A 22,779-nucleotide genomic window follows, 5' to 3' on the forward strand; every position below is an offset into this window, starting at 1 on the left:
ACGATGGGGAAAGTTTACATGAGGATATTGAAGAACTGGATAATGATTATGATTTTTAAGTTAATATTGAACATTATATATCACTTACAATCAGTGCATATGATCAGAGATGTCTTAGAAACTATAATGGACCCATCTTTGGTTCATAAGACAATATGTTTTATCAGCAACACATTGGGCCGAGGGAATGGCCTCGTTAGTGTGGAACACCACATTTGTGTTTCTATTCTGTAATTTTATGCCCCACAACAGAAGATTGTGTTTCATTTTCACCTTTGACTCATTCATCAGATTGCACATGATTAAGCATATTGCTACTGTCTTATTGTTATTGGTTTATATTGTGTAATACAGGTGTTTGATACCTTCATATGTGCATTCTTGAGTATCTAAATGCCTGAAATTCTGTACTTTTTGAGAATTTACAGGGGAAAAAAACATTAATCTTGTTCGTGAACGTGCTATCATTTACCTTTGTTTGATTCTTGGAAAGTATCCTTCAATAACAACAGGGAAAATATCATGGCAAGGACCAAACTACATAAATCCGTCCAAATTAGGTATTTTTTTATTTGGGTGGGGGGGGGGGGGGTGGGTAACATTTTCTGTTATACTGATTTTAATATAAAACATACAAAAAATAAATTTAGATTTTTGGATTTCTTAATAAATTTGCTAAACATCCATGTAATTATATTGTTCCAGAACTTTTATTGACTTTCCACAGTAAATGATAGACAAATACTTTTCTGAAGGCGGTAAGATTTATCACACAGGAAATAGACACTGATATACAAGTGTCACCAATGACAAACCTCTCAACTGAGGCATGTTAATATAAGCACTTTTTGTTGAGAAGCAAATGATCCGAGCAAAAGGTGAGACAAATTTCAATGTTAATGTTTGACTGATGAAAAAGAAATGTTGTTAAGTTGAAGTAGGATGTCTTGCCTTGTACTGGACATTTTGCACAAAAGCTTATTTAAGGGTAAGCATATAAACAGGGTGATAACACATAAAAAGCTCCCACCGATATAATGCTATCACATATTTTCTAACTCTAGGGTTGTATACCTTGCCAAAAATCACGATGAGAATTATTCCTCCCAGATGGTACCGACCAACCCTACCGGCTCATGGACTAACTCCGACCTGGAAACTGCACGTACCACCCTCCCAAACTCTGGATAGCTTCAACCCACCCCTTCACCTCACCATTTCCCGCCCTTTTGGGGGGGGGGGGCTGAGGTCCACAAGCTCAGGTGACAAACTGAAACGTTCGAGGCGGTGTATAAGCATAGTGCTGCGAAAAAATTTTTTTGGTTGTGTGGTTGGTTCGCAAAATTCCTTTTTCATTGAAGAGATTATCCAGTGTGTATTTTATCCAAGGTTCAAACTGTTCTTCAGCCAGGCGTTGCGGATATAACATCTGGTTCGTGTGGTTCCTTTCGACTCGGATGGAGATGGATGAAAACTTTTACTCGGAAGAAGAGTCGAACGTTCCAACCAAAGTGGAGTCGAGTGGTTGTGTGTTTGTTCACCATGGCTCGTCGTGCTTGGAACGCGTTGAACGGAGTATTTCCCGTTTACAAACCCCAGGCCGTCAGCTGGACGAGGCTGCGACGTCAGCTTGAACACCGTCTACTACAAGGTACAGTGTGGAGGGACGGGGGTACAGTGTGGAGGGACGGGGGTACGGTGTGGAGGGACGGGGGTACGGTGTGGAGGGACGGGGGTACGGTGTGGAGGGACGGGGGTACGGTGTGGAGGGACGGGGGTACGGTGTGGAGGGACGGGGGTACGGTGTGGAGGGACGGGGGTACGGTGTGGAGGGACGGGGGTACGGTGTGGAGGGACGGGGGTACGGTGTGGAGGGACGGGGGTACGGTGTGGAGGGACGGGGGTACGGTGTGGAGGGACGGGGGTACGGTGTGGAGGGACGGGGGTACGGTGTGGAGGGACCGAGCCACACGACACCATTCACCAACAACCACGAAACATATATATATATATATATATATGTATTTATTATATATTTCATTCTTTCCATGTGGCATTCAACCTTGTAATAAGTTATATGTTTACCATCAAATCACAGTATTTGTCTTTTTCTCTTCCAACATGCTTGGTATCCTTGTAACCTCTTTAATAATAACCACACAACTCGTACACCAACATATAACCTCTTTAATAATAACCACACAACTCGTACACCAACATATAACCTCTTTAATAATAACCACACAACTCGTACATCAACATATAACCTCTTTAATAATAACCACACAACTTGTACATCAACATGTAACCTCTTTAATAATTACCACACAACTTGTACATCATGTGTCCTCTTTAATAATAACCACACAACTCGTACACCAACATGTAACCTCTTTAATAATAACCACACAACTCGTACATCAACATGTAACCTCTTTAATAATTACCACACAACTTGTACATCATGTAACCTCTTTAATAATAACCACACAACTTGTACACCAACATATAACCTCTTTAATAATAACCACACAACTCGTACATCAACATGTAACCTCTTTAATAATTACCACACAACTTGTACATCATGTAACCTCTTTAATAATTACCACACAACTTGTACATCATGTGTCCTCTTTAATAATAACCACACAACTCGTACACCAACATATAACCTCTTTAATAATAACCACACAACTCGTACATCAACATGTAACCTCTTTAATAATTACCACACAACTTGTACATCATGTGACCTCTTTAATAATAACCACACAACTCGTACACCAACATGTAACCTCTTTAATAATAACCACACAACTCGTACATCAACATGTAACCTCTTTAATAATTACCACACAACTTGTACATCATGTAACCTCTTTAATAATAACCACACAACTCGTACACCAACATGTAACCTCTTTAATAATAACCACACATCCTCATGTTACATCGCAACTCGTACATCAATATGTAACCTCTTTAATAATAACCACACAGCTCATACACCAACATGTAACCACACTTCCTCATGTTACATCACAACTCGTACATCAACATGTAACCTCTTTAATAATAACCACACAACCTTATGTTACATCAACATGTCACCTCTTTCATAATAACCACACATCTTCATGTTACATGTTACAATAACATAGCCTGTTCACAGTCCCAATCCGTGCTGTTACTTTCTGTGCGGACATTTGAAGAGGGAAGTCTTTGTAAAAGGGCACAGATTCTCATCGAGCTCAGGATACGAAGGTGCTGGAATTGTACAACTTGATACGCAATGATTTGTATGCCAGAATAGTGAGTAACTTTTGGTGTCGGTTCAGGAGGTGCATCGGCAAGATGGTGATCACATTGTTCAAAGCAAATACATCTTCAAAAATACTTCACATTTGTTTACATTGTTACTTTGTACACATTCAAACTGTTAATTTGCAATTGAATGTTTGTTTTTCTTTCATGGGCCACCATGTAAAGTTTATTATATTTTCACATTCTAAACTATTCATTTTGACATTCTAATAGAGTATTGTTACGAATCTGGAAGCCTTGTGCACACACAACATTCAGAGTCCCTATAGATCAGTTGTATCGTTAAGTGTGTGTTTATAGTTAGGGCCCCCTACCTGTGTTTCATGGGTAATTAAATGTTCATGAGCTGTGGAGTTATTTTGATAGTTAGGGTTTTTATTATTACATCCATAAATCTTCTACAACAACACCAGCATCACCCTTGCCTCCACCTCGTTCTGGCCGACGCCATAGTGCCCGTAGTGGGTGGAGTTCAAGGAGGAGCCTCGCAGCAGCTCTCGCCCAATTGGGGATGCGAGCGAGGTTGCCGTCAGTCAGCTAATGAGCGCAGCCCACGCAGGACAATGTTCCTCTGCCTGTTTGGAGGGCAGTCCGCCGGACGGCCGTCACACCCCCCGGTCCAATCAACGGCCTTGGCGCCCATTTTGGCCAATGACAGGGTGACGAGCGATTTTGGGCGCCAAAACCGTCCAGTGAGGTAGATCAGGGAGGGAGGAGGCGTCCCCTCCCCCCCCCTGGACAAGGGTGAATAAGGTTGCGGTGCGAACGGACCAAGAAGAGTTTTGGTTGTCGGGGCGAGCGCTGACGGAGCTCTCAACTCTGCTCACGTCTCGCTGGCGCCGGGTTCTTCTGACCACATCGCGACACTGGTCTGGTTCGCTCGTCTTGTCTCAGACCGCATGAGGCGGGAAGGTGTGTCTGTGTCTGTGTCTCTGTGTCTGTGTCTCTGTGTCTGTGTCTCTGTGTCTGTGTCTCTGTGTCTGTGTCTCTGTGTCTGTGTCTCTGTGTCTGTGTCTCTGTGTCTGTGTCTCTGTGTCTGTGTCTCTGTGTCTGTGTCTCTGTGTCTGTGTCTCTGTGTCTGTGTCTCTGTGTCTGTGTCTCTGTGTCTGTGTCTCTGTGTCTCTGTGTCTCTGTGTCTCTGTGTCTCTGTGTCTCTGTGTCTCTGTGTCTCTGTGTCTGTCTGTGGCCCTGTCTGTAAGTCGGAATTAAATAAGTGCTTTCGCTGTACATTATTTGCCTTGCTGTAGTCAGTTTAACTCTGCTCTGATGTGTTCCTTCCCCACCCATTGTAAATAAATATCGATGTGTTAAATGTATCAGCTCGTTTTTGTGTTTTCCTCATTGGTTTAACGCGGTGCATGTTGGGAGAATTAAAGAAGGCCGTTGTTGCCGTCGTGGTGTGCATTTGGGACTGACGGAAGCTCGGTGACCGTCCGCTCGGGTCACGCACGGGTTGAGCATGCATATGGCTCGTCCCGTACGAGTGCCGTCGAGGGTGTGAATACTCGGTAGCTTGCCACGTGGGTCTCTAGGTATTTTGAAGTTTGGCAAATAACCCTGTCCCACGTGGTGGAATTGTTGACTATTCACGGTCCTGTAAGGGACCCGTACCCTCGGAGTTTCCCGAATGGTACGATCTAGATTGCGGGTGTTCGGTGGAGTCGACCCTGCTGCTCCACCTAGCGGTCGTGCTCTCAACCGATCCCCAGCCCGCAACAGTATATACATTTATAAATAAACTCCCATCTCAAAAGACTTTCCTTACATAAAACCTTTTTGGGGACCTGAGGCATCACTACTTGAGACGTCACGGCCCTGGATCCAATGGGCTTTGTCTGACTTGACCAAACATAATCGTATACTGTATATCAATGGACACTCTCTTATTCACTCATTGTTTTTTTTTCTAGACCTGAACGATCTCTCTCAGTCCACACCACGACTTCTGTCTGCCGCCGGGCAGACAAATTTGGACACTGTGGATGTAAATATGGCTGCACATTCAAACAAAGGGCCAGATGCATACAGCTTGCAGCTAACGCACTCATCTGTGCCCTCATTCATCAACCATTCTCGAGGTTTGTAGGTGACACACACACACACACACACACACACACACACACACACACACACACACACACACACACACACACACACACACACACACACACACACACACACACACACACACACACACACATTGTTGCGTGTATGGGGTACAGGGCCGTTGTCAAAGTGTAAGGCATTATGATAAATTGTGTGCTCGCATAGAGTAGTCATTTTTGCTTATAATTATGATAATTTCATGTTTAGGCTAAGATGGTCCTGCTATGTCAGGGTGCTGTTGCAATGTCAGGGTGCGTTGTTGCGAGCCCTAGAAAGACAGCTAGTTCAAGGTATCACATGATCTGTCCTCCCCATCTAAACTGGCCAGGCAAAGAAAGGTTAGGATCCTGTTTTTGAATGCTGTTGGGGGGGGGGGGCACAACCAATAATGAGGTCACGTAAGACAACACTGCAAGGTTTGCTACTTTCCACAGCCCCTTCCCCTCCTCACAATGTTTGGTGTGGCCTTGATCAGTCTCGGTTGAACTACATCTCCCGGTTTTGGATTGTTGCTTTGAGATCAAGGAAAAGCTTTTGACAATGTTGACCATTCTTTTTTGTTTGCTGTCTTAACGAGAACAGGGTTCTGGGAAAAAATTATTTCTTGTGTTAAGTTATTGTGCAAAAATGCATCTTGTCTGCAGAAGGTAAATAATGGTCTTTGTCACCATTTCCCCTGTCAGGGCTGCGTGCTTTCAGAGCTCGTTGGCTTTCAAAACGTTTTAGCGGTTTCCAAGATGAACCAACGAGTGGTGTTTTATTGATTTTTTTTCCTTTCAGAGGTGGGCTAAATCGCCCAGGTGGTTGAAACTGGTTTGTCGGTACCGCCGGACATCTGTGTTAATGTGAGTCCGTTAGACACACCGGCGGTGAAGGTTATTTTATCGAATGTGCCACCATTCGTGAAAAGCCAAGATAATTCTCTTGTTTTAAAAGAGTTTGGCATGATGGTGTCACGAATCCCCATGATTCCCTTTTGTTTGCATTCTCATTCCACAGTTCACCACATTATGTCCTTCCTGCGGCATTGTTGTATCATTTAAATATAAAAAACAATGCCCAGTCGCAGTCACTCTGCCTCCGCAATGCAGGTAGTTGATAGTCGAAAACTACCGCATGCACATCGCAACGGAGACGATGACGTGCTTCACCTGTGGTGAGCACGGGCATTTGATAAGCGCTTGTCCAACATCTATGTCCGGTGCTACATCTATACAGACAGAGCGAAACGCCGCTTCTCGTGGCACATCTAAAACGGGAGATCAGCCTTCGCATTCAAGGGTGGAAACCAAGAAACCCCCGGCAGATGGTGGCGGTTGTAAGAGTCGCACCTCGATGGCCGTAATGTGCGTACTTATCGGCTGGATTGCTCACGTGATCTACAGAGAGTCTGACAATACGCCATGTTCCAATACGGGTAAACTAGAAGGCCCTTGCGCATGCGCGAGGATCTCGCGTATCACTAGAGAGTTCCCAATCACAGAACGTGCATACAGAAACATTCACACTGAAGGGTTGCACCACTTTTACCATTAACTTGTTATACTTGTAGTCTCAACACATCTTCCCCTTTTATATCAATACAAATTAATTAACTGACTAACTTGTGAGACTTTGTAAAATAATTCCCAAATCTATTGTTTGAACTCTGGAGTGCAGAAACATTCATCACTACAACATTGTTTTAAAATAATTGAGTCAAACTTTAAGAAGTCCACGAAGTCTGCGAAGCACTGCAGACTTCAACAGAATTGAAGCAAGGGATGTTGATGAGTAGCGACTGGAATGTTGTTGGCTTCACAACTGCTCTGCCACTGAGGGTGTATTATGGAGTCGGTTGCTGTCCTGATGCCTGCCTGGACAGGTTGTTCCCTTGATGGCTGGAGTTGAAGCTGCCCAGATGGTTGGAGTTGAGGGCATGGTCCCGTTGACCGCCTGTTACCTGTCCATGTACTCAGGCCACTGCTCACTGCCTGCAGCTTGGCCCTCTGCTCGACATAGTCTGAGATGTTTGTGGTTACGCCTCAGCTCCGCTCCTCCCTCAGTCTGCACGATGTATGACCGGGGAGTGCATTGCTGAACCACCTCAGCCGGCTGCTTCCAACCCTTATCTCTATCACCTTTAACAAGGACAGGATCACCAGGGTGCAGCTCCGGTAGAGGGTGTGCTCTGTGATCAAGATACTTCTTTTGTTGACATTTCACAACACTGTCACGCTCCCGCACTACATCATGGTTGAAAGCGTAAGGCATGGGCGTACATGGAATGATCAGTAGTATTGTCTGTAGTTTCCAACAATACACGAGCTCAGCTGGGATCACCGTGAGAGCAGGAATAGGAGCTGACGATAGATCAGTCGAGAAGAGCAATGTCTTCCTGCTTGAGGATCTCCTTCGCTGTCTTAACTGCTCTCTCCACCTCTCCATTTGCCTATGGACTACTTACAACATGCCTGAAGTTCCAATTTGTGGTGAATTTCCGAAACTCTGCCGAAGCAAACTGTGCCATTATCTGATATGATCATCTCAGGTATTCCATGTTGTGCAAAAAATATTCTTCATTTTGCATACCACTGTGAATGATGTAATTTCTGAAAGATATGATGTGTCGATGTATCTGGAATAGTAATCCACTGACACAAGGTATGGGTGTCCTTTAAACTTACAAATGCCCCCTCCTATCTTCTGGAACGGTCGATCGAGCAACATCGATGTAAGAAGTGGCTCGCTTGAGGGTGATGGCTGTTTCTCGAGACTATGTCGACATTTTGCCACCCACTCTTGAATGTCTTTGCTGATGCCTGGTCACCACACTCACTGTTTTGCATGCTAACGACACTTTGTTATCCACAAGTGTCCATCATGAATGCGATCGAGGATTTCACGTTGAAGGGGGTCAGGAATGACAGCAACTGCTCAATGCAGACCTGCAAAGAAAAGTTTTAAGCTGGCCATTTTTGGCAAAGCCAAGCATGGAGCATGGTGGCCGTTGAGGGTGTTTTACATTCTTTTAAGACCACTGTCATCTATGCTATAACATCTACATATTATATGCATGCGTGTAATCGTTTCCATTTTATAGCCAAAGGTGGCTGTTTACACCTAATGGCCCTGTCACACCTTGACGATTTAGCCAGTGTATGCTGACGTATGAAAAATTTGTCAAACGCTGGCACACGTCGAATACGTTATGGGTAAGTTTGGTATACGTCGTAGTATGCCGAGCTATCGACAAATTTTAACATGCTTGAAATTTTTTGACGTATGCCAGCATATGACTCGCACGTTCCGCATACGCTGGCCATAAGTTGTAGGCACGTTACGCGATCGTTGACACATTACTTGTAAGTTACTCATAAGTCGAAACACGTTGAGGTAATGTTTAGCGTCGGTGTTCCAGACTCCATGGTTTTTTTTTTTTCTTCGGCATGATGGTGATGTTGAGACTTCGATTTATAGTGCGGTTATAATATAATATAATTAATAGGCTGCCGCTCAACGACTTAAATCAAAACCGTACTAGAAATCGAAGTGTCAACATCACTGCCATGCCCAAGAAAAGAAAAAAAAGTCATGGAGTCTGGAACACTGATGGGTTCCTCCTGTGTGAACCCCATTTTTATATACCAATTCCCCTAAACGCTGCCAATACGCCATTATACGGTAGCTGTAAGTTAGTAACACGTTCAGTAAGTTCTGTGGTCGTCCGGAAGACGTCAAATATATCTAAATACGTCAATGTGCGTTGGAGATACGTTACACATAGGTTCAAAGCACGTTACTCATAGGTTAGAAATAAGTTTCGGGTACGCTAAACATTACCTCGACGTGTTTCGACTTATGAGTAACTTACAAGTAACGTGCCTACAACTTATGCCAGCGTATGTGGAACGTGTGCGTCATATGCTGGATACGTCGAAAAATTTTCAACATGCTGAAAATTTGTTGACGTACTCGGCGTACTACGACGTATGCCAGCGTGCTTCAGCATGCTCTTAATGTATACAAAACTTACCCATAACGTATTCGACGTGTGCCAGCGTATTTAGCAAATTTTTCATACGTCGGCATATGCTGGCTAAAACGTCAAGGTGTGACAGTGGCTTGACACCTCGATGTCTAGTGTGGTTATGATTTGAATCATCGAGCCGCAGCCTTTTAATAGGCTAGGCCACGTGATCGTCGACGATACGCTGCCGCGCTATGCATAAGTTAGACTATCGTTGGGCATAGGTTGTGAACGCCGACAACACGCTCAGCATTCGTTGGTATAAGTTATCTATATGTTATCGAAACGTTCTGTGTACGTTACTAATACGTTATGAATACGTCCAACTCGTTATGAATACGTCCAAAACTGGAAAAAAAAAACATCAATAGTTCAGCGTATGTCAGCGTTTTACATACATTTTTGATACCTTGCCATACGCTGGCTAAAACGTCAAGGCGTGACAGGGCCTTAACATCGGAACACCTAGGAGTGTGAACTTGTTTATAGGGAAGGAGCTCCTGCCCAGAGAGCAACAACATTCTGAGATTGCAAGCAGTTTAATTTGATGTCGTGCACTCTCCAGGAAGACCAAACCACTTGCTAACTTTGATTAAAAAAATTTTAAATCAAAGATTAAAAAAAAAAAAATATTGATTAGAAATTGGACAGAGTTCCGGTGATAATTCTGCTCGGACACCATGGGATCTTTAACGTCCATCAATGACCAGGCTTCACGCCCATCTGATGAATGGTGCATACATTGATGCGTTACCCTACCTGTGCAACACGAGGGTGACAGTTTATAGCTGCATCGAAATTCAATCCCATGCTGGACAGCTGAGGCGAATGCCCATAGCTCTACGTTATCTATACAGCTCTACAAACATGCACACCCTTTGATGCCATCATTTGGGAAGGAAATCTGTCTGACTGTTCCGTTTTCTTTTCTGTAATCACATCGTTACATTTGTCATTTAAGTTATTGTAATGTTTGTCATCAGTACCACGTGTGCATGCTGTAAAACTTGATATTTGGCATTTCTTTGGCAATGGCCATACAGCGACCACTTGAGTCACTACGGTGTTCAGTCATATAATTTTGTTTGTCTTTCTATCCCCGAGTGTTTGATTAATCACTCAAATGCTTGGGTGTACAAACCTGGAATTTTGTATACTACTTCAGGCACAGCCAAGGTAGAGCGAGCTTCATTTTATTATTATGCAACGAGCAGGGGTACCTGGTGTTGCCAGATATATATTGTTACGGCTGTGAAAAAATCGCAATACACCATTAAGGGTCCTCAGATCAGTTATGACGATAAGTATGTGTGTAGTTAGATTTCCCCACCGTTGTTTAGAGGGAATTTCCGTGTTCACCGGGCTGCGATCTTTTGAGATAGCCGTTTTTCTTTTCTCTGTCATTATTTTGGACCAATCATCCCCCAACAACCAAATCGCCACCACCAACAACGCCCCCGAACAACTACACCAAACCGCCACTACCTACACCTCCACAACCCCACCCCGCAAACATCTCCTCACCCCCATTCTCAAACGATGCCCGCCAACAACCAAACCACCACAGCTAACCCCCACCACCTTCGCCTTTCTCCCTCCACAACCATCAACCACACCACCTGTCAACACCGAATGTCGTGCTGTCCAAAGCCCGTTCGGTGATTGTTACCAAACGCGTCGTGCCACGAGTGCACATGGATCCTTTCGGGAGAGTAAAAATGGATCAGGAGAGGTTCACGCCCCCTTCCCGTCCGTCCAATGGCTGAGCGTCGGGCGGTGTGGCCCCGCCTCCAAACGCGAAGCATATGGATCCCTTTTTGGAGAGAGAAACGGATCAGGAGAGGTTCACGCCCCCTTTCCGTCCGTCCAATGGCTGAACATCAGGCGGCGTAGCCCCGCCTGCAAACGCGATTTGATCTGCATATTTGCACATGCGCTCCACCCCCGGGCTATATAAGAGCGAACGCGGTGCGGCTCGAGGTCAATCGGTGGAGCCGTGAGTCTGGTTGAGTTGGAGAAGTCAGCAGTGAAGGATATACGGGGACGGACAGTGGAAAGGAAGAAGCTCGAAGCAGGCAGTGCAGACGGGGCCCGATCGACGAACGGGAGACGGAGCTTGGAGTGGAGGTCGAGGGGCGAGTTGCGGAGTGGAGCAGGGACGTGGAGGAAGGCTCGGGGGAGAGGGTTTGCCGGAGTCAGTGCGGTCCCGAGGCCCTGCTAGGGGGGACCCAGCATCAGCCATTCCCCTCTCCCTATCCCGAGCAACAAGAACCTTCCCCATCCCGGGCATCAACAATTCCCCCCCATCCGCGCTGAGATAGCGACGGTAACCCTATCCGTTCCCCACCCCAACCGTGGTGCCGACCGAGAAACATGTGCTTGCGCAGAGCACGCCGGAGGGAGCTCCCCGGCCACACCAGGGGCACGGAGTCAGGCTTGTTGCGCTGACATTGCGGCTTGCCCGCCATCGCGCCATGAGGGCGAGGGTAAGACCACTTCGGTCTCGTGGACCTGGCCGCTCATCCAGGTTCCACGCGCATTTGGTCCACGGACCTGTCTGCCTCCTTGCCTATGAGGGTGGCTTTTGTTTTCTTTGCTTTTTGTGTAAATGTATGTGTGGCGCCAGTCTTGTAAGTAAATCTGTATAAGTGTGCTGAAAATAATTGCCCTTTTTATTCGGTTGTAACTCTGCGTTGTGTTCTTGCTTTCATTGTATGTGTGCCTGAATTATTGTATGGCTGTGAATATGTGCTTGCCGTGTGTGTGTGTGTGTGTGTGACATAAATGTACTTGTCGAACTGTTTCCCGTTTCGTTGCGTCCTTTCCTTTGTTTGAAAGTTCCATCTTGCATCACGGAAGGAATTGGTAGAAGGGTGTAAGCACCCGGTAAATAATCACGTCCGTCGGGGCCGGCGATAACGCCGCTCGGTTATCACTGAAGCACGGAACGGACCGCTTAAGCGGTTCGTGTCCTAGGCCGACCAGCGGCGAGGTGCAATCGCCCGGTTAACTACCCGCGTAGGTCGAGTTTGGCGAACAACCCTATCCTGCATGGGTGACCGATTGGCACGATTGTGGTGGGGTCGAAAGACTCACCTGTGACTAGCTCTTGGCGATAGTTCCAAGGAGGGTCACGACTGAATTGTTCGTTCCGGTGGGCGACGCGTCACGATTTGAGTTACGTGGCCGATCGCACGCCGGGCGGGCCGAAATTCGTAACAATATATATATATATATATATATATATATATATATATATATATATATATATATATATATATTTTTTTTTTTGTGGGGGCATTAATAACTTCCCTGCACCTGTGAAGGAATGGGGTCTGGGATCATTCAATATTACCTTTCACATAGCTGCAAAGGTTTATGCGTTATAAAGGGATTTTCAGATGGCCCGTCATGGTTGCCTGTCCAACTCACAATTCCATGAGATTTGTGGCAACCCCATGCAATTGTGACTATGACCAGAAGACCAGAAACCAAGAGATCGCAAAATCAACTTCGCACATCGAGAAATGTACTGGACTGTATCTGACGGGGTGGTCACAAAGTCCTGTTATCCGCCCCCCCCCCCCCCAATCATCATCTACCCTGGTACGTTTCATGTATGTATATATATATATATATATATATATATATGTATATATATATTTATGTATGTATGTATATATATATTTATGTATGTATATATGTATATATGTATGTATGTATGTATGTATATATGTATATATATATTTATGTATGTATGTATATATATGTATGTATGTATGTATATATATATATATTTATATATATATATATATATATTGAATATTTTACATTTTCCGTGCATTATATTTATGTATCAGGTTGTGTGGAGGAGGTAACAGGACTTTGTAAACACCCTGTGGATTATTTGTGAAGAGGCATCTTGTAAAAGTGTTACCTTAGAAGTGGAATTAGATGCTCATGAATGTGCCATTGATGTTTCTGGGTTATAGACCATGTGGAGGGACTCGCTATTACCTTCAGAAAATGATTTTCATTGTGTAGATCACCGATCTGAATGAAATTTGGCATACTTAAAGAATTTTAGACGCTGAGTCCAAATCCACTTGTTTCCACGTCGAGGATGTGACACAATTGGTCATTTTTGGCAATTGAAGATAAACCGAACATTAAAGCACGATTTTGACACAGAAATGAAGAATCAAGGATTGACTGATATGTATGTCAAAGAAAACTCTTGTGAGGTCTTAAAATGATACAATATGTTTATACAGAGCCCTATTCACTGTTATTAAAGATGTTTATAATTAAAGGTCATAAACCGAAGCAGTTACATATTTTTACCGGCCGAAAACGTCTGGACCGACCAGACAGGCCTTCAAAATGACCAAGGCAACTTTTTGCTTAAAGGCAGCCACACTGGCTATTAAAGGCAGTTACAGTGCCTATTAAAGACAGTTACATTGGCTATTACAGATTAAATCAAAGACAAAGAGACTGCGCGACTCAGCCTGATGAAAAGTAGAACCGCCACAAGAGGATTACTGTCTTGGAACTCCAGTATTTCTTGCTCTGAAGCGGTTGCTGAACTAGTCTCTTAACTGCTGCTATTACAAAACTCAAGTCCACTATTACATGCTAACCAACCTGAATACTACTGTGTAGTAGATCACCACAGTAAAAGCAGTGTGGCACCTGCATTCACAGTTCGTCGTCGGAATCATCGTCAGTTCCGCTTTCATCATCCATAAGTTCCATTTCTGCACGGGTCTGTTCATCGTTGGCGCAGCTTCTGCATCGGGTCTGTTCATCGTTGGCGCAGCTTCTGCATCGGGTCTGTTCATCATTGGCGCAGTTTCTGCATCGGGTCTGTTCATCGTTGGCACATTTTTGACACCCACAGCACTCTGTGCAGGACAGTCCTTTTGACCGGCAAGAACACTGGTTGGTCTCGTATTTCGTCTTCTTGCAATGACATTTCGTCGCCTCTAACAGTTCCTTCGGCGCTGGTGGTTTGTTCAGCCAGTGAACAGTAAGTGCTCCGTTGCATTCCACCCATCCGTGAAATATAGGAGAAGGGGCTTCTATAAACCTCTCAGTCGCGCGGTGGTGGATCGCAGACTGGTAGTTCACTCTTTTGCAATGCAGCATCAGAGCGTCGCTTGTAGGCGGCAACTTCTGTTCTCCCAGCGACTGGCTGCAGAATAGCATGCAGCGAGCCTCATCCACACTCTTCATGGTCGGCTGATTGTACATGGCGCAGACGAATTGTTCCAGGTTGTGAATGATGTTCTGATCTAGCGTGAATTCTCGACCAATGCTCCCGAAACAGGTGATGAGATGGGGACCCTTCATCATCAAGTCAAATGTCCTTGTTTTGTCCTTACCGTGGAATGCACTGGTGGTATCACTTCCTGTGAAATTGTGTAAACCTATCAATGCATCGCAGACAGAACTTTCCAGGGCATTACTCGGCTTCCTCATGTCAACGACGAAAATGTCGTTGGGACTTCCTGTGACCAGATGGAAATTTCGAGCCCGAATCGACTTCGAGTGAGCCAATGCCAACACAAACACATCGGTGTCGATACTCTCTATGCACACCGACTCTTCATTCTGTTCCGCGTGAGCGGCATGTAGCAGGATCTCCAGGTCAGCTTCCTCATGGTCACATTCAAGTTCAAGTACTGACGACACAGTCATGACACCATTCGACGCCTTGTTTTTCTCACATTTGCCGGCATGACTGACGTACAACAGCATGTCGCCCAGTTCTGATGGAGAGATGTTTCTCATCCACGATTCGAAGATGAACTCTATCAACGCCTCCTTTGTTGGCTCTGCTCAGGAGATAATTGGGCCACTATTTTGGAAGGGCTTGATCGCGTCCATAGATGGTTCACACCTGAAGATCACCCGCCCTACCTGCTCGTCTGGCATGCTCCAGGCTTTTGATGCTGATACTTGGGTAAGTATCAAACACCACGTCCAGTCTTGAAGATTGGTTATGTCGTGCTTTGGCCACTACGATGTTCAGCACCATCTCTTCCAGTTTGCCGAAAGTGTTAGGCAGTGAACCAGCCTTTATCGCCTGAATAACGGCCATTCCATGCACAATTGTTGCACCTTGGATAGGCCGAGCGTCCACACAGCAATCAGGCCACAATTTCAGTATATGGTTGCGGAGTTTGGCTTTGTCCGTCTTAGCAATCGAACCATCACCGGATGCCAGCGGGAAAGATATGTTCGCCAGTGGGTATGCGAGCAGATCGTGGAGTGTTACATTGCTTTTCTCGCCAATCAACAGCAGTCGTATGAAAATACGACGTTCATTTGCAATTTCGACCTTCGGCATCTGCTGGTGGGGAGTCGCCGACTTGCCTCGCGCCTTCGAGAAAGTTGCCAATTTGGCCTTCGAAATCGGACTGAAGAATGGGACCTCACCCGAGAGAAGCCAATCGCGCATGAATTGCACGACAGCATTCTCTCCCTTGACATACGCGTTCATCAAGTCCGCGGAAGTGGCTGGCAGTGCGATGACACCTGAACTAATATCGACGAGTTCTTGGTGAGCGCCGGAGAAAGGGTTAATCATTTGAAGTACTGTGTCCATCACTTGTACCACCGCTGCTTCGTTCTTCTTCGAGCTTGACACATCCAAATCCTTTCTCGTTCGGGGCTCGTCGTGGATACCCGCCATGGACTCGTTTCCTTGCGATTTCCGCACGTGCTGGTTGGGACAGGATCCACTTCTTCACAGCTGTTCTTTTCTGAGTGTAACCAATGATGCCTCCACTAGTCTTGCTGTCCCTATTTAAAGTCTGCTCTATGATCTGATCACACGGAACACTACTAAATCCATAACGAGTATGCCGTTGGGCAGTCCATTTGCCGTCCACGAACGCTTGATAGGTGTCTGGGTGGGAGTGCTCTAGCCCGGCCATTTCCAGCCAGTAAACGAGTAAGTACCTTGTATAGTTTAGGTGATCGTACGCAAAGTACCAGGGCATTGACGCTCTCGTGATCGCAAGGTGTTTCGGCCAGTTCGAAGTACGAGTTGCCCGTATAAGCTCTAGTGCTAGCTCCACCATTTCCAAGTAGGGCCATGTAATGTCCACACTTTGGTGTTTGTTCAGGTCATCCCTCACCATGAGTGCTCCCGAGTATAGAACATGTAAATTGAGGTCTGAGTCGCCCTGCTGTGGACCCTGGCTGGCTTCATCCTCTGTAGTTGACTCTGTTTCTGTTGTAGAGCTACTGTCTACAACAGCAGCCTGAGCAATGGAATCATTATCGATGTCCTTCATCTACACCACTTCGCTCTCAGACATTTTTGGTGGACGATAGAAAATCATGTCTGGGTACCGTTCCTGCAGTCTTTCCTTCAGTCTTGTTGCCTGGTAGTTGGCCTTATCCTGACCTTCGCATACTCTGAGTAGGTCATTGAACATCACACAACTTCTTCATATGTATAGATTGCTTTCCATCAATGAGTCTTACCTGGATTACTTTATCACAGAAAATGTCGAATGTTGAGTCGTAGTTCACTTTCTGAGTTTGGAGTTTACTTTCACTTTGTCTGTGGTATGTGTCATTCACATACTCATAATAACATTTACGGTGATAACAAACTGCCAGAGCCACACAATCTTTATCCTTTATAGTTGTCATTATTCTCACATCACGTTCATCTCTCCTCTGCTCAGCAGTTTCCCTCAGCTTTCCTCCATCCTGTGTTTCTGCCAGGGACAACTGATCACGTTGAGATTTTCCTTTGACACGGATGAATTTGTCTTTTTTTCTGGCATACGATACAAATTCTTGGCAGTACACCAGCTGATTTGCCAGCCACCCTTTCTACAGAGGTTCTGAGGGATTTTCTATGTATTTTGTGGTATGAGTGCCCCTCTTCTTCTAGTCCGCCCACCACCTCACTGGCTCTAGCAGAAACTGCAGTAGTGCTGGCTTCTGATTTTCCTTTTCCTGGCTTCAGTACGTTTTATATGATCCTTGTTACAAAACGACGCATAGCAGAACCGGTGACAGCTGGCATCCACAGGAGGATCAGTCATTGGCAACAGTTTCATAATTTGATCAGCAAACGGCATTTGTTGATGGTTTCACTATCTGTGACATCGCACCAAGCCTTCGCACACTCGCATACCTTAAGCCAGCTCTTATCCGTGAATTGCGTCACTTTCTCATCTTCGTCCCTGCCCACGTGTATGAAACGACGCATATTTGGTTGTTGAAAGACCAAAAAGCACTCAAAATCACACGACAACCATGGGCGCCACCATCTTGATTTGTTGTTTCCTGGTCGTTTCCTCCGCGATTAGAAGCACGCCACGTCCACTTCACGGCGGTAATTTCAAATGGTAATAACTGTCGGTGTGTCAACTTGTGCATATGGAAACAAGTAGGAATTTCAATGGTGTGTTCTCATGAATGTACAGGGTGAATTTCGTTTAGATTGGTGATCTGCACAACGAAACTGAACGAACCCACCCACCTCCACATGACCTATTAAGTTTGCCACCATCTATTAACATGGTGCGTTCAGGAAGAAGATGTACCTCTACCTTTGACTGCTTCTGGAAGAGGGTAATTTAAATGGCTGGTAATTGTTTTGTATTTATTTATGCGTATGTGTACTTGAACATAACTGTCATTAATCAAAAAGGCAAACAGTGATTTATAAAAATAAAACAAGAAAAACGAGGGGAAAAAAAACAAACTTTTTTGTTCAAAAATTTTGACATCTAGTTTTTGCCGAAACACTCCCTGGCACTCACTGACGGCCTGTGAAAGTTTGATGAAGATTCGTTCAGCCATCTCTGAGAAAAACGGTCACACACACACACACACACACACACACACACACACACACACACACACACACGGCTCTCTTTTATAGTAGAGATGGTTTTGTAATGTTTCTGTGTTTAACCAACATCTATAATAATAATTCAAAAATACAAAAGAGGAGGAAATCAAAAGTTTGTACACCTATAGGGACAGATGGTGTGTTTTCACAACGAACAACGAAGATCTCATGTTTGAGAGTAAACAATTCTCACCGGGGAGTCTACGATTTGCCTTTTTTATTTTTCCTTCGGTCGTTAATACAAATATATTTGCTCATAAACTCATTTTTGCATTGAACACGTCGGATGTATTGTGATGATTTGTTGTTTGGAAGCATCTTGGGCTGTGTTTGAAACACACCTGGTGGAGTCGTTCTACATCTGAAATGTAGTTAATGTGACCAATGTTACAGTATGTTAATAATGTAAAGGTCTGCTTTGTTCTTACCTCTGCCACCAAAGATGGAAGGAGGTTATATTTTTCACCCCTGTCTGTCTGTTGGGTGGTCGCTAGACTACCCTTATTCTCAGTTTTTCCATCTGTCTGTATGTTTGTTTATATGTAATGGACAGCTCTGGAGGCCAGAGGAGTCGACCGATTTTGATGAAACTTGACAGGTAGGTTCATACCAGGATCTAGTTCTATGCTTTTGAGCACCGTTGCTATGGACGCCACCGTTGCCTAGCAACGGGACTTTGAAATTTTTGAAAAATCCTAAAAATTAATTTTTTCGAAAATCAAAAATCTGTTGCAGGCTTTTATGTGTACGATAATCAACCTCTTTGTCAAAAGAATTCTGCCCGATCCGTCAAAAACTGTATGACGAGTATGCAATTATTATGATAGCAACCACCCATGTTGCCTACAGGCTTGTCTGTATGTTTGTTTGTCTGTCTGTTTGTGTCTCTGTCTCATATCTCATCATGATATCACAGGATATCTCAAAAGTTGTGGATGGATCTGGATTAAATTTTGTGGACAGGTTGGGTGTGTGACAAGGACGAACTGATTAGATTTTGAGGTAGATCCAGATCCGGATCCGACTACTGGAATTTTTTAAGTGATTCTTCACCATTGAGAGATGGGGCTAAAAAAGATATAGAGCACGATATCTCAAAAATGAATTGGGCTCGATATGTTCTTGTGGTGGAGGTATGCGCTCTACAGAGTACCCTTCTAATTATTATAAATGTTTTGGAAGTGACATACAACATATGCCTCACACACACGTGTGTCTTGTACATGGGGATTTATGGTATATACAGCAATCTGTTCATATCATCCGTCATCTTGATCTACTTTCCATGAGCCTCGATTTTTGTTGAAAATAAATATTTTCAGAAGTATTTTTGATCGAGCTGTGCTATCACGTGTCATATTTGTTCAAACCACTTGCGCTTGTTTCCTATAATTCCCATTCACTCCACCATCTGTTTCTTCTTCTTCCATAGTTAATGGTCCATTATATCGACACATTAAAATTGGAATTGGACATCGCCTCGACACCATGTCCTCTGGAGTTCTTGGTAAGTATGATTAAATTTGTGTGTTTTATCAATGTCTGGAATCGTTCCTGATTGTGGATGAAAGGTGAAAGGTTTGGATTCTTGTTTTTTCTGTGTACAAAGTCGAGGCGTGCGGAGTAGCTGGGACATAACAACAGCAATTGCATTGGAAAAAGAGGTTGGGGGAGGGGGGCACCAAAAGTTGGTTAGAGGGTTAGAATTTAGACAAGGTAGAGTGAGATTTAGAGAAAGAAAGGACATTGGGAAGAATGAGAGCAAGGGGATGGGATCTGGATCCAACTACTGGTGGATACACCACCACAAGGTGGATACAGGCAAAATCTCTCGATCATAGAAGTGGAAGGGAAAACTGGGCAAGAAGCAGAAATGGGCAAACAAACAAAAAAAAGTGGAGAGTGAGAGAGTGAGTTGGAAACCTGAACATCTGGAAACCTAGAAAGAGGTGTGCTTGGGAAGGGTTAATGAGGGTATGAAAGATCGGGGGTATGGACGGGGGTGTCCTCAGATGGTTTGTGATTATTGATCTATTTCGTTTTTTATTGACCTTTATTTGGGGCTGGCAGGATAATCTAGAGGTATACACACTCACTTCTGAGCTGTCTCGCCTGCGTTTGCATCTTGACCCAACTATAAACTACCATCGTGGTGTTTCCAATTCAGGATGATTCATGGATGTGTGTGTGCCATCTCTCGAATGGATGGTAAACTGTGTCTGTCTCTCTCATCTGCCAGCATTAGTTGGTGGAAGTTAAAGATCCCATGGTGTTCTTTGTGAAGAGTCTGTGAGCTATCTCCAGCACCCTGAACAAATAACAAATTCCTGCTCTAACAAACAGAAGATATTGCATCAGCAACACAGCTGTTCCCCCAGCAACTGATGCTACCGGCAACCAAGTGCTGCACATTAAAGAAGAACTTCTATATTTGGGGCAAACAACATTTGTAAATTATTTGTCGTAGTTTTGGTTTTGACATTTAAACATTTTTGTCATTCGGAAATCTGATTCTTCTGCTCAACTCGATGTTCAATGGTGAATGCGAAATAACATCGTAGTTGTAAAACCTCTTGGTCTCCAGCAATCCTGCGAAAAAAACAACTTTCACTTGACAAAATTTTACAGCTTCCATTTTTGAGCCTTTTCTCTATCATTGAATGACCACCATGGTGGGGATGTGGATACACCGGCAGAGGGCCAGGAGAGCTGGCAGAGCTTGGACATCTTCCTTTCTCCTCATTCTTCCTCTTCACCATCCACCACAACGGCTGCTAAAGCAAACCCCGATGTCTCGGATTCATCCATGGACAAACAATTGAGTCTGGCTCAGGGATGCTGTGAGGTACTTCAGCATCAGCTTGCTGCTTGTGGAAAAGCATTTCACGCACGTGAGCGCCATGTCCACAAGCAAACGATGGAGGAATTGCACAGACATCTTGGTGAGCAGCAGCTGCATGAGGAGCTTCAGGAAGCTGCCGTCAACGAGAAACTCAAGGCTCATTTAGCGGAAGACCTGGCCTTCTATGAGGCTGCTATTCGCCATTTCAATATAATTATCATTATGCAAAAAAATGAGCGTTTTTACTTGATGAGCGTAATGCGAAAAATGACCCTCGTGCTGGCCCCTTCAGAGTTTCAGCATCGCATATTCAAAAGCCAGCTTCAGATTGTCGTTGCATCTATTTGGTCAACCTTTTCCACCACAACTCTGATGTTCCAGGTTGTGAACAAGCATCTCCAATTTGGAAGCGACGCTGATACACACTACTTATAGGCCAAGCTGTGGTACCAGGCAGAAATTCCAGAGCAAACGGGGTAAAGTCCCAGTTTTGTCCTGACTTGCCTCAATGCTCTGCCTCACGCCTTCATATTGCCCAGCCCTCCTGTCTCTCCTTTTTATATTCTTTTTCTGACCACTGGATTAATGTTGGCAATTCATGCCACAATTTTTACTTTGATTGTACTATATATTCATTCTGAGAAATTGTGCAACCTTTTTGATTTGGATTTGAATGCATGTGAGTTTATGGGTCCATATCGTAACTTCATTTCCTTTATGGGTCAGTATCACACCTTCAATTCCTTTATGGGTCAGTATCGCACCTTCAATTCCTTTAGGGGTCAGTATCGCACCTTCAATTCCTTTAGGGGTCAGTATCACACCTTCAATTCTTTTAGGGGTCAGTATCACACCTTCAATTCCTTTAGGGGTCAGTATCACACCTTCAATTCCTTTATGGGTCAGTATCACACCTTCAATTCCTTTATGGGTCAGTATCGCACCTTCAATTCCTTTATGGGTCAGTATCGCACCTTAAATTTCTTTATGGGTCAGTATCGCACCTTCAATTCCTTTATGGGTCAGTATCGCACCTTCAATTCCTTTATGGGTCGGTATCACACCTTCAATTCCTTTAGGGGTCAGTATCACACCTTCAATTCCTTTAGGGGTCAGTATCGCACCTTCAATTCCTTTAGCGGTCAGTATCGCACCTTCAATTCCTTTATGGGTCAGTATCGCACCTTCAATTCCTTTAGGGGTCAGTATCGCACCTTCAATTCCTTTTTGGGTCAGTATCACACCTTCAATTCCTTTTCGGGTCGGTATCACAACTTCATTTCATTTATGGGTCAGTATCACACCTTCAATTCCTTTTCGGGTCGGTATCATAACTTAAATTCCTTTTCGGGTCAGTATCGCACCTTCAATTCCTTTTCGGGTCGGTATCATAACTTAAATTCCTTTTCGGGTCGGTATCACACCTTCATTTCCTTTATGGGTCAGTATCACACCTTCATTTCCTTTATGGGTCAGTATCACACCTTCAATTCCTTTTCGGGTCAGTATCACAACTTAAATTCCTTTTAGGGTCGGTATCACAACTTAAATTCCTTTTAGGGTCAGTATCGCACCTTCAATTTCTTTTCGGGTCGGTAGCACACCTTC

General features: G+C 44.4%; 1 protein-coding gene across 4 annotated transcripts in view; it reads left to right on the forward strand.

Annotated features, from left to right (window-relative positions):
- The first annotated feature begins 1,306 nt into the window (after window positions 1-1,306).
- LOC147012555 (pseudouridylate synthase TRUB2, mitochondrial-like) overlaps window positions 1,307-22,779 on the forward strand; it is a 71,804-nt gene continuing 50,331 nt past the window's right edge. The window contains exons 1-3 of one of the 4 annotated variants that reach the window (XM_085853527.1): window positions 1,307-1,651; window positions 5,238-5,405; window positions 19,762-19,836. In XM_085853527.1, the coding sequence (XP_085709653.1) occupies window positions 1,468-1,651; window positions 5,238-5,405; window positions 19,762-19,836 (427 nt within the window). In that variant the 5' untranslated portion in view covers window positions 1,307-1,467. The remainder of the gene's footprint in view (window positions 1,652-5,237; window positions 5,406-19,761; window positions 19,837-22,779) is intronic. The other 3 variants (XM_085853525.1, XM_085853528.1, XM_085853526.1) reach the window with 3 other exon arrangements.

The sequence above is a fragment of the Eptatretus burgeri genome, chromosome 14 (assembly GCF_056783735.1).
Source record: "Eptatretus burgeri isolate ZD-2024b chromosome 14, Ebu_testis_v1, whole genome shotgun sequence".
Lineage (NCBI taxonomy): Eukaryota > Metazoa > Chordata > Myxini > Myxiniformes > Myxinidae > Eptatretus > Eptatretus burgeri.